This window comes from Coregonus lavaretus (assembly GCF_964263955.1).
Source record: "Coregonus lavaretus genome assembly, contig: HAP1_SCAFFOLD_2111, whole genome shotgun sequence".
Lineage (NCBI taxonomy): Eukaryota > Metazoa > Chordata > Actinopteri > Salmoniformes > Salmonidae > Coregonus > Coregonus lavaretus.
In genome coordinates, this window is record NW_028156433.1 from 75,839 (window position 1) to 89,000 (window position 13,162).

Sequence of the window (13,162 nt, forward strand, 5' to 3'; positions counted from 1 at the left end):
TATTTGTAAGGCATTTACAGTTTGCTCACCATTTATTAAATCATAACTGACAGATTTGTTAAATGTTAGTCAGCTAGGTAATTTCACATTCATAAATAACTACTATATGCATTAATGATTCATAGTGTCAGATTGCTGCCAGGTCAGGGGTCATGCCAGAGCAGCTCTCAGATGCTGTTGAGTCAGAATGAATATAGAAATATGGTACCACTTTATAATAACACCTTGTAATAAAGAATATTTAATAGATTAAGAAATAGTTTATTTATTCATTTATAATTACTCCCACATTTGTGTTACTAAGCTAGTTGTTCACACATTTATAATAACTTTTATAGTATGTAATACTAAGATGTTTAATAAATGTCCTTGTAAACCATTTACAAATCATTGGTAAAGTTGTGTTGCAGTCCCTAAAGCGAGGACTATTCATCCTTAATAAACGTTGAGTGACCAGTGTAATTTTCTCACAAAAAGATGGACATGCCATTGGTAGACATTCCAGCAGTACCTGATGCTCCTTAACCCTCCCGTTGTCCTAGGGTCAAAATGACCCGCCACTGTGTTGAACCAACTTTATTTAATTTTTATATTTTTTGGATAATTTGTGAGGAGGAGGCAGTGATACTTTCTTTAAAGTCTCACTGCCTCCTTCTCACAAAAGATCCCAAAAATATCAAAATTAAATAAAGTTGGTTCAACACAGTGGCGGGTCATTTTGACCCTAGGACAACGGGAGGGTTAAGGTCTCAAAATGACCTAGAACATATCAATGGTTAAACAATAAGCACACAACACAGAGGATGTTAAAGGAAATATATGAACATTTTATTCCAAAACAGTCACACTGTTGTAGTAGTATGCTGAAAGTAGTAGAAGTAACATGTTTTGTCTGAAAATGCTAACATTCGTGTTTGTTGGCAGTGAGTGTGGATTGTAGTCACTCATTAGAGCAGTTCATTAAATACATTATGTTTAAAGGGTTACTCCCTTCAATACACCACAAGTGAAGTTGTCCAAATACTTATGACTTCTTCAAATGGGGGGACTAGATACATAAGGTGTTCTAATTTATGTATGAATATAACCTCAAATAAAAGGTGGCATTCTATAATGTCGCCTCATATTAAACATTTGATGTCAAATCCAAAAATGATTTGTACATGGTACAGGCTCTAAAGAAGTTAACTCAGCCATCTACACAGCCGTCGGCAACACAGCCAAGGAGTACAAAACTAAACTTAATAATTGGAAACATGGTAATAGCTTACATAGAACAGATCTACCGCTTCTTAGACCTGCTTTCAATGAGAATGACAGCTCTATAACTCATATTTCTATGTGAATTTGGACGGGTCACCCAAAAAGTTACATATTGAAGCTTTAAATATTTTCTTCATCATTTATCATTACACACACATTTGTTTTAGTTAGTTATTCACACATTTATAAACAACTTTTGTAGTGTTCATACCCAGAATGTTGAGGTTGAAGTGTCAGCTGCGGTCTCCTGCGCTGTTGTGTTTTATCATTAATGCATATGGTAGTTATATATCAATGTGAAAATACCTAGCTTACTAACATTTAACAAATGTGGGAGTAATGATTAATAAATGGTGAGCAAACTGTAAATGCCTTACAAATGGTTTATTACTGAACACTATAAAGTGTTACCCATGATTGCATATTCTTGCATTTTACTTACACAATAGACCATTGAGATAGACTTGGACGTTATCTGATATCATGCATTATTGTACATTTCAACTTTACCACACTTGATGAAGGCATTGTGTCCCAATTGAGCCACTAGAGGGAGATGTTAAACAACATATAGAATGAATCTTGACGTCCTCGGAATGTACTATTAGAATACTTACTTTTTATCATTAAATAACATGGAACAACCACAGACTTTGGTATTTGGAATTTACAACCCTAAATGACTACAATGTATTTTATAAAACAAGCTTATGCCCTCTTATGCCTTCTCCAAGTCATTCCATTCCAATCCATCCAAATCATTCTGCATCAACACCACATGTATCTATGATGACAACACTGAGATGAATAATGTCAGTGTATTGTTACATGAAAGAAGCAATTACAACAAATGTATTACAAAACATATCAAACCTATGTGTGTCATATTTAGGAATAAAAGCATAGGAACTATGAACGTCTTAACTTCTGAGTTAAAATAAGTTTAGCTGTTACTTTGAACCATGGATAAAAGAAAGCATAAATTATTGGATTAATTAAGGAATTAGCAAGTGGCAGACAGCTGATGATAAATGATACAAATTGGTCAATTAAAAATAAAAGTGCATAAAAATAAAATGGAATCCAACAACTTAAATAGGTGAAAACAACAATAGCTAGAGTTTTTGCTGCTTTTCTCTCTGACTTATTTGCCTGTACAGTTTTAACACCAGACACACTGGCAGCCTCTTTTGAAAATACCTTTCTGGCCTGTGATCTGGCCACCACAAATATTTTCAAATAAAGTGTTATAATAATAGAGCACGGGAAAAACATTGTAATTACAAAGTCAATTCTATTACCCCAGACTGACCCTTCTACAGTAAAACATTCTTTCAAACACCTGCTGGGTACCTGTACATTTATAAAGATTTTTGCAATAGCAGCATTGTATATGATATAAAAACACCAGGTAATGGATATACAACACATCATTCTTGTTATTGTTATTTTAGAGTGGTACAATAAGGGATCACACACAGCAACATAACGGTCAATAGATATCAAGACCAAACTGCCCACAGATAAAGAAGAACACAAAAAACTGATATAGAAATAAAACCCACAGAAATATTCCCCAAAATCCCAGCATGGTTCCATTAATGCTACAGTCGTTACTGGTATCACAATCAGTCCCACCAGGAGATCTGCCACAGCCAGAGAGAGGATGAGCAGGTTGGTTGGAGTGTGGAGCTGCTTGAAGTGAGAGATGGAGATGATCACCAGTATGTTCAAAAATACTGTGACTACTGAAATCAATGAGAAGAAGATGTACAGTGTTATGTAGATATATGTCGATAGCGAAGACTTTCTGCAAGAAGAGTTTCTGTCTTGAAAACAGTATTGAACATCTTCCTGTGTCTCCATTTGTAATAAAGGGTCCAAATGCTGAGGTCCTGCTCCTGCTTGGTCCTGTGTGTGACCCTGTCAGGTCAGCCTTCTGACAAACTCTGAGCTCTGCCTCTCTATTTATCCCTGAATGACTGACACACACTCCCCTCCCCAGCGTCTCTCTGCACACACACACACACACACACACACACACACACACACACACACACACACACACACACACACACACACACACACACACACACACACACACAGTGAGCACAGAAATGAACAAATAATTTGTGAAAGCATGATGTAATGTAAAACAAGATTGTATGTTGCTATGGCCACCTAGCCTGTCATTCATTCTTACTGATACAGTGGGGAAAAAAAGTATTTAGTCAGCCAACAATTGTGCAAGTTCTCCCACTTAAAAAGATGAGAGAGGCCTGTAATTTTGATTTGTATAACAGTTTTCTGGTTACTACATGATTCCAAATGTTTTCTTCCATAGTTTAGATGTCTTCACTATTATACTACAATGTAGAAATTAGTAAAAATAAAGAAAACCCTTGAATGAGTAGGTGTTCTAAAACATTTAACTGGTAGTATTTATGGGGCGGCAGGTAGCTTAGTGGTTAAGAGCATTGTGCCAGTAACCGAAAGGTCACTGGTTCTAATCCCCAAGCCGACCAGGTGAAAAATCTGTCGATGTGCCCTTGCACTTAACCCTAATTGCTCCTTTAAGTCGCTCTGGATAAGAGTGTCTACTAAGTGACTAAAATGTCAACAACAAAAAAAATCTATATATACAGTGGGGAAAAAAAGTATTTAGTCAGCTGCCAATTGTGCAAGTTCTCCCACTTGAAAAGATGAGAGAGGCCTGTAAGTTCCATCATAGGTACACGTCAACTATGACAGACAAAATGAGAAGAAAAAAATCCAGAAATTCACATTGTATGATTTTATTTGCAAATTATGGTGGAAAATAAGTATTTGGTCAATAACAAAAGTTTCTCAATACTTTGTTATATACCCTTTGTTGGCAATGACACAGGTCAAACGTTTTCTGTAAGTCTTCACAAGGTTTTCACACACTGTTGCTGGTATTTTGGCCCATTCCTCCATGCAGATCTCCTCTAAAGCAGTGATGTTTTGGGGCTGTCGCTGGGCAACACGGACTTTCAACTCCCTCCAAAGATTGTCTATGGGGTTGAGATCTGGAGACTGGCTAGGCCACTCCAGGACCTTGAAATGCTTCTTACGAAGCCACTCCTTTGTTGCCCGGGCGGTGTGTTTGGGATCATTGTCATGCTGAAAGACCCAGCCACATTTCATCTTCAATGCCCTTGCTGATGGAAGGAGGTTTTCACTCAAAATCTCACGATACATGGCCCCATTCATTCTTTCCTTTACACGGATCAGTCGTCCTGGTCCCTTTGCAGAAAAACAGCCCCAAAGCATGATGTTTCCACCCCCATGTTTCACAGTAGGTATGGGGTTATTTGGATGCAACTCAGCATTCTTTGTCCTCCAAACACGACGAGTTGAGTTTTTACCAAAAAGTTCTATTTTGGTTTCATCTGTCCATATGACATTCTCCCAATCCTCTTCTGGATCATCCAAATGCACTCTAGCAAACTTCAGACGGGCCTGGACATGTACTGGCTTAAGCAGGGGGACACGTCTGGCACTGCAGGATTTGAGTCCCTGGCGGCGTAGTGTGTTACTGATGGTAGGCTTTGTTACTTTGGTCCCAGCTCTCTGCAGGTCATTCACTAGGTCCCCCCGTGTGGTTCTGGGATTTTTGCTCACCGTTCTTGTGATCATTTTGACCCCACGGGGTGAGATCTTGCGTGGAGCCCCAGATCGAGGGAGATTATCAGTGGTCTTGTATGTCTTCCATTTCCTAATAATTGCTCCCACAGTTGATTTCTTCAAACCAAGCTGCTTACCTATTGCAGATTCAGTCTTCCCAGCCTGGTGCAGGTCTACACTTTTGTTTCTGGTGTCCTTTGACAGCTCTTTGGTCTTGGCCATAGTGGAGTTTGACTGTTTGAGGTTGTGGACAGGTGTCTTTTATACTGATAACAAGTTCAAACAGGTCCATTAATACAGGTAACGAGTGGAGGACAGAGGAGCCTCTTAAAGAAGAAGTTACAGGTCTGTGAGAGCCAGAAATCTTGCTTGTTTGTAGGTGACCAAATACTTATTTTCCACCATAATTTGCAAATAAATTCATAAAAAATCCTACAATGTGATTTTCTGGATTTTTTTTCCCTCAATTTGTCTGTCATAGTTGACGTGTACCTAGGATGAAAATTACAGGCCTCTCTCATCTTTTTAAGTGGGAGAACTTGCACAATTGGTGGCTGACTAAATACTTTTTTCCCCCACTGTAGTTAGACATCAGAGAAAAGGTACATTTTCTCAACTGACCATTTAAATGGAGAAAATATAGTATGGTTTATGTTTTGGTCACTCAAAGGCTATTTTACATGGGAAACAGGATAACTGTTCAAGACTAACTGTTTTGGGTGATGTCAGTGCTCAGATTGGACCATAATCCACAACCTCAGGAGACATAGCCTCGGAAGCCGAGACTCCAAACAGAGGTTGTGTTTCTGATAAATGTTCTGACTTGCAACAAGCTAGTTATCATAAGACACAAAACTAACGGTGAGTGTAAGCAGCCAGCCAGCACCTCCCCTTCAAACCCCATCCTTAAACTCCTCCATCCTTCCAGTCGAGAGAACGAAACAAGATTTGGAAGGAAGGCCTTGAGAAACTACAGGACAGATCACAGCATATGTCATTTGGACAGTGCATAAGAAAATTGAAAGTCAGGCAGTTGATGAGATAAGTATTTAGGGACAATTCAAAAATATTCTGGGAATATTTTCACATGACCCTCCCCTTGTACTGTAAAAAAGAAAGTACACACCCTTCCCCCTCATAGAATTAACTCTAAATAATGCTTATGACTATAAATAATAACTGTGTTTAAAAACGTGGGTATCGACTTTGCCACTTCGGCATGCTTTTGTGGCACAGTCGATGCCACGCAGGGCTACGGGCCAGAAGGTTGAGGGCTCGCCGACCACCACAGTCGATGCCACGCAGGGCTACGGGCCAGAAGGTTGAGGGCTCGCCGACCACCACGGATGAGCTCAATCTCCCTGCATGTTTCATTAGACCTACAATACGATCAGAGCCGGCTGCAGACAATGATCAGCTAGGGGGATATCAGATTTCCAACATTTACATTTACATTTACATCATTTAGCAGATGCTCTTATCCAGAGCGACTTACAAATTAGTGCATTCAACTTATGATAGCCAGTGGGACGATGACCTTATTTTCTTTTTTTTTTTTTTTTTTTTTATGGGGGGTGGGGGAAGAAGGATTACTAAGAGCCTTCTAATGCTTCGAAGTCTTGAGTTTTGAAAGGATCATACAGCACTAATCATTTTGTGTTTTCTTACGGATTGTTCCACTGCTTGGCATAAGTCTTGTTTCTCCAAAACAACGGATATACAAAGGGTGGATTCAAGTGTAAGTTTCCATCTAGAAATGTTGGGCCACTTGTAAAATACCAACTAATGCAACATTGTGGCTATACAATTCCATTGGTTCTATGTTTCTGCTAATATATGGCTTCAATTGTCTTGCCACTAATACCAGGAATCCAGTGGAGAAGAAACCTGTACATCTGATGAGGAGTACGTGCTAGACTACACTAATGATATTGAAGACTCAGAAAATGTGATTTTTTAAAGATCTGAATTTTGAATTTCTGATGAAGTTCAGGAATCAGATGAAGGTCAAGAAGACACAATACAAACAAAATAGTCTACAATTCAAGTAGACTGTGAACCGTCGCAATCCCAGGCCTACCTAAATACAGAATCTTCACTGTCGAAAGAAAACAAGCACAACTTCTGTTTTGTTTGCGACAAGCCACAGCAAAAAATCACAAGGCATTTCAAAAAGCATGAAAAAGACAACTCAGAAATAGAAATAGACCCCTCCAGGTTCGAAGACAGCTTGAACAACTTCGGAATAAAGGAAAGTTTCTTCACAACAATAAAGTTCTCAACGGTGGAACATGGGCCCTAAAGGTGAAAAGACTATTAAAGAAAGGGGAAACAGGAAAATATTAATATTTCCCTCATTGCAAAAGCATGGTTGTCTGCTTGGAGCTATGGAGGCATATGAAAAGATGTATCACCAAATCAGATGGTCCATTAGGTGAGGAGCCATTTTGGAGGCAAAGAGCTTTGTCCATGGCTGATTTGGCTCATCTCCCAAAAGAGACACCTGAAGGACTTGTCAAGATGTTCATCACAATGAGACCTTGGAGTATGCAAAGTTCTCATTCAAGAGGCTTGGATACGATAAGACACAGCACCAATATATTTCACAAAAAATCTGGGAACTTGGGGTGGTTGTTGGTCACCTTGAGAAAGTCAATGTCACTCATCACTGTATTAGAATCCATCAAGCCAGACAATTTTTATGAAGTTATTGAAGCTGTCAAAGAAACTGGTAAGTTCAACGAAAGTGAAAATACCTATGGATTTCCTACACTTGTTGTGAAGTTAGGCAGTTCCCTAAAAGACGAGGCAGAAATGTTGGAATGTCTGGCAATAATGGCTGATGATAATGAGTTGATAAAGAATGCCAAGGGCTTTGTGAAGCTCTATACTAAGGCATGGTCTGGAAGTGTCTCACATGCTGCACGTTGCACAATCAGTGATGCCAAGCACAATAAACCAACAGCATTAGCCAAAAGAGAAGATGTGAACCTCCATGGGATCGGTATCCCGTCTACAGGACGGTTGAGCTAACGTGCGCTAATGTGATTATTATGACTGTTGTAAGTAACAGCAAACTTTCCAGGACATAGACATGTTTTATATGTGCAGAAAGCTTAAAGTCTTGTTAATCTAACAAAACTCTCCAATTTACAGTAGCTATTACAGTGAAAGAGTACCATGCTATTGTTTGAGGAGAGTGCACAACAACAACAAAAACTTATCATGGCAAATGCTTTGATACATTCACCTCTGAAGGTAAATATTGTACATACATTCAGTAATCTTGCTCTGATTTGTAATCCTAAGGGTCCCAGAGATAAAATGTAGTATATTTTTGTTTGATAAAATCAGTTTGAACCCCTGCTGTCTCTGGCTCCACACCCACCCCACCCGGCCATCTAGATGTGTGAAAGTTAGTGTATAAGCTAATGATCCATCATGTATGACATTCTTGGGAGTGTGTAAACTTACATTTTGAATTACCATATCATTTTTGTATGTTCTCTATAGTTATGTACTTGAAAATGTAAAGTGCCTTGCAAAAGTATTCATCCCCCTTCGTGTTTTTCCAATTTTGTTGAATTACAATCTGTAATTTAAATTGATTTTTTATTTGGATTTCATGTAATGGACATACACAAAACAGTTCAAATTGGTGAAGTCAAATGAAAAAAAACAATAAAGAAAAAGTGGTGTGTATTCACCCCCTTTTCTCTGAAGCCCCTAAATAAGTTCTGGTGCAACCAATTACCTTCAGAAGTCAAATAATTAGTTAAATAAAGTCCACCTGTGTGCAATCTAAGTGTCACATGATCTGTCACATGATCTCAGTATATATACACCTGTTCTGAATGGCCCCAGAGTCTGCAACACCACTAAGCAAGGGGCACCACCAAGCAAGCGGCACCATGAAGACCAAGGAGCTCTCCAAACAGGTCAGGGACAAGTTGTTGAGAAGTACAGATCAGGGTTGGGTTATAAAAAAATATCCGAAACTTTGAACATCCCACGGAGCATTATTTAAAAATTGAAAGAATATGGCAGCACAACAAACCTGCCAAGAGAGGGCCGCCCACCAAAACTCACGGACCAGGCAAGGAGGGCATTAATCAGAGAGGCAACAAAGGGACCAAAGATAACCCTGAAGGAGCTGCAAAGCTCCACAGCGGAGATGGGAGTATCTGTCCATAAGACCACTTTAAGCTGTACACTCCACAGAGCTGGGCTTTACGGAAGAATGGCCATAAAAAAAGCCATTGCTTTAATAAAAAAAAAGCTAACACGTTTGGTGTTTGCCAAAGGGCATGTGGGAGACTCCCCAAACATATGGAAGATGGTACTCTGGTCAGATGGGACTAAAATTGGGCTTTTTGGCCATCAAGGAAAACGCTATGTCTGGCGCAAACCCAACAACTCTCATCACCCTGAGAACACCATCCCCACAGTGAAGCATGGTGGTGGCCGCATCATGCTGTGGGGATGTTTCTCATCGGCAGGGACGGGGAAACTGGTCAGAATTGAAGGAATGATGGATGGTGCTAAATACATGGAAATTCTTGAAGGAAACCTATTTCAGCCTTCCAGAGATTTGAGACTGGGACAAAGGTTCACCTTCGAGCAGGATTGTTTTGATCACGCGGACTGGGATATGTTCCGGGTAGCTTCTGAAAATAATTGAGACGAATACACTGAAACAGTGACTGAGTTTATCAGGAAGTGAATAGGTGATGTTGTGCCCACTGTGACTATTAAAACCTACCGTAACCAGAAACCGTGGATAGACGGCAGCATTCGCGCAAATCTAAAAGCGCGAACCACCGCATTCAACCATGGCAAGATGACTGGGAATATGGCAGAATACAAAACAGTGTAGCTACTCACTCCGCAAGGCAATTAAACTGGCAAAACATCAGTATAGAGACAAAGTGGAGTCGCAATTCAACGGCTCAGACACGAGACATATGTGGCAGGGTCTACAGACAATCACGGACTACAAAAGGAAAACCAGCCGACACCGACGTCTCGCTTCCAGACAAGCGAAACACCTTCTTCGCCGCTTTGAGGATAACACAGTGCCACTGACGAGGCCCACTACCAAGGACTGTGGCCTCTCCTTCTCCATGACCGACGTGATTAAGACATTTAAGCATGTTAACCCCCGCAAGGCTGCCGGCCCAGACGGCATCCCTAGCCGCGTCCTCAGAGCATGCATATTAATTATAATCTCTCCCTTTCCCAGTGTGCTGTTCCCACATTCTTCAAGATGGCCACCATTGTTCCTGTACCCAAGAAAGCAAAGGTAACTGAACTAAATGACTCGCCCTGTAGCACTCACCTCTGTCATCATGAAGTGCTTTGAGAGACTAGTCAAGTATCATATCACCTCTACCTTACCTGTCACCCTAGACCCACTTCAATTTGCTTACCGCCCAAATAGATCCACAGACGATGCAATCGCCATCACACTGCACACTGCCCTATCCCATCTGGACAAGAGGAATACCTATGTAAGAATGCTGTTCATTGATTATAGCTCAGCATGCAACAACATAGTACCCTCCAAGCTCATCATTAAGCTCGAGGCCCTGGGTCTGAACCCCGCCCTGTGCAACTGATTCCTGGACTTCCTGACGGGCCGCCCCCAGGTGGTGAAGGTAGGAAACAACATCTCCACTTCGCTGATCCTCAACACTGTGGCCCCACAAGGGTGCGTGCTCAGCCCCCTCCTGTACTCCCTGTTCACCCATGACTGCGTGGCCAAGCACGCCTCCAACTCAATCATCAAGTTTGCTGACGACACAACAGTAGTAGGCTTGATTACCAACAATGATGAGACCGCCTACAGGGAGGAGGTGAGGGCTCTGGGAGTGTAGTTCCAGGAAAATAACCTCTCACTCAACGTCAACAAAACAAAGGAGATGATCGTGGACTTCAGGAAACAGCAGAGGGTGCACCCACCCTATCCACATTAAAGGGACTGCAGGGGAGAAGTTGGAAAGCTTCAAGTTCCTTGGCGTACACATCACAGACAAACTGAAATGGTGCACCCACGCAGACAGTGTGGTGAAGAAGGCGCAACAGAGCCTCTTCAACCTCAGGAGGCTGAAGAAATTCGGCTTAACACCTAAAACCCTCACAAACTTTTACAGATGCACAATTGAGAGCATCCTGTTGGGCTGTATCACCGCCTGGTACGGCAACTGCACCGCCCACAACCGCAGGGCTCTCCAGAGGGTGGTGCGGTCTGCCGAACGCATTAGCTGGGGTAAACTACCCGCCCTCCAAGACACATACAACACCCGATGTCACAGGAAGGCCAAAAAGATCATCAAGGACCTCAACCACCCTAGCCACTGCCTGTTCACCCCGCTATCATCCAGAAGGCGAGGTCAGTACAGGTGCATCAAAGCTGGGACCGAGAGAATGAAAAACAGCTTCTATCTCAAGGCCATCAGACTCTCATAGCCATCACTAGCACATTAGAGGCGGCTGCTGCCTATTGAAATCACTGGCCACTTTAAGAAATGGAACACTAGTCACTTTAATAATGTTTACATATCTTGCACTACTCATCTCATATGTATATACTGTATCTTAGTCCATGCCGCTCTGTCATTGGTTGTCCATATATGTATATATTCTTAAATTCCATTCCTTACTAGTTTTGTGTGTATTGGGTATATGTTGTGAAATTGTTAGATATTAATGCACTGTCGGAGCTAGAAGCACAAGCATTTCGCTACACCCGCTATAACATCTGCTAAACACATGTATGTGACAGATAACATTTGATTTGATTTGACAATGACCCTAAGCATACTGCTAAAGCAACACTTGAGTGGTTTAAGGGGAAACATTTAAATGTCTTGGAATGGCCTAGTCAAAGCCCAGACCTCAATCCAATTGAGAATGTGTGGTATGACTTTAAGATTGCTGTGCACCAGCGGAACCCAACCAACTTGAAGGAGCTGGAGCAGTTTTGCCTTGAAGAATGGGCAAAAATCCCAGTGGCTAGACGTGCCAATCTTATAGAGACATACCCCAAGAGACTTACATTTTACATTTACATTTTAGTCATTTAGCAGACGCTCTTATCCAGAGCGACTTACAGTTAGTGAGTGCATACATATTTTTTTTAAATGTTCATACCCCCCGTGGGAATCGAACCCACAACCCTGGCGTTGCAAACGCCATGCTCTACATCCCTTGCAGCTGTAATTGCTGCAAAACATGGCTCTACAAAGTATTGACTTTGGGGGGGGTGAATAGTTATGCTACCTCAAGTTTTCAGTTTTTTTGTCTTATTTCTTGTTTGTTTCACAAGATAAAATATTTTGCATCTTCAAAGTGGTAGGCATGTTGTGTAAATCAAATGATACAACCCCCAAAAAATCCATTTAAATTCCATGTTGTAAGGCAACAAAATGGGAAAAATGCCAAGGGGGGTGAATACTTTCGCAAGCCACTGTAAGTGGATGGGTCATGTTCATGAAATACAATAGATGACCATAATCACCCCCAGACACACCTGGCTACCTTAAAGGGTCATGTAATCATCTGGCGAAGTGGAATCTTTTGTTTAGACATGTAGCTAGTTAGCTAGCTAAACAATGAACCTAATGGTGCTTTCAAGACAACTGAGAACTTGGAAAATACTGAGGTCAAATCATGACGTCAGTGATCTTCAGGTCGGAAAGTTGGGGCTCTAGAAATAGGCCCGAGTTCCCGAGTTGTAATTACAAGTTGGATGACCGTTCAAATTGATTTTTGTCGAGTGTTGAGTGTTGTTGTTTTATGAGTTCCCCGTTTTCTTGAACACACTGAAGTCGGCGATTTCATAGTTCCGAGTTCCCAGTTGTTTTGAATGCGGCAATAATCCCAACCCATACTACTAGCAATACAAACTGATTGTCATAGCTAGCCACCATGCATGACTCTGCAGGAAGCTAAAGCTAACCAACTAGCAATGCAATTGGCTTTCTGAGATACAAACAATATTACTACACAGATCATACATGTAACGTTAGCTAGTGAGCCAGCCAGCTAACATTAGCTAACTAGCTAACAGTATGCTTTAACTTGCAATGGAAATGACTTTCTGACAAAATTAGAAATGTATAATAACTGAAAATGTAACTAGCTAGACTCTCTTACCCGCATACATGGATGAACCCTTCTCCCTCTCTGTCACGGATGCCATGGTTGCCCTTAGTTTGAAGATGTAATCCAGAGACAGGTGTTTTATACA

The 13,162-nt window shown here is 41.0% G+C and overlaps 1 protein-coding gene across 1 annotated transcript; it reads right to left on the reverse strand.

Annotated features, from left to right (window-relative positions):
* Nucleotides 1–2,172: 2,172 nt before the first annotated feature.
* On the reverse strand, nucleotides 2,173–3,129 carry LOC311126344 (trace amine-associated receptor 8b-like; the record flags this gene model as incomplete). Its single annotated transcript, XM_084200347.1, has 1 exon — nucleotides 2,173–3,129. The coding sequence occupies one exon, from the start codon at nucleotides 3,127–3,129 to the stop codon at nucleotides 2,173–2,175; it is 957 nt and encodes a 318-aa protein (XP_084056473.1).
* Between the last annotated feature and the right edge of the window lie 10,033 nt (nucleotides 3,130–13,162).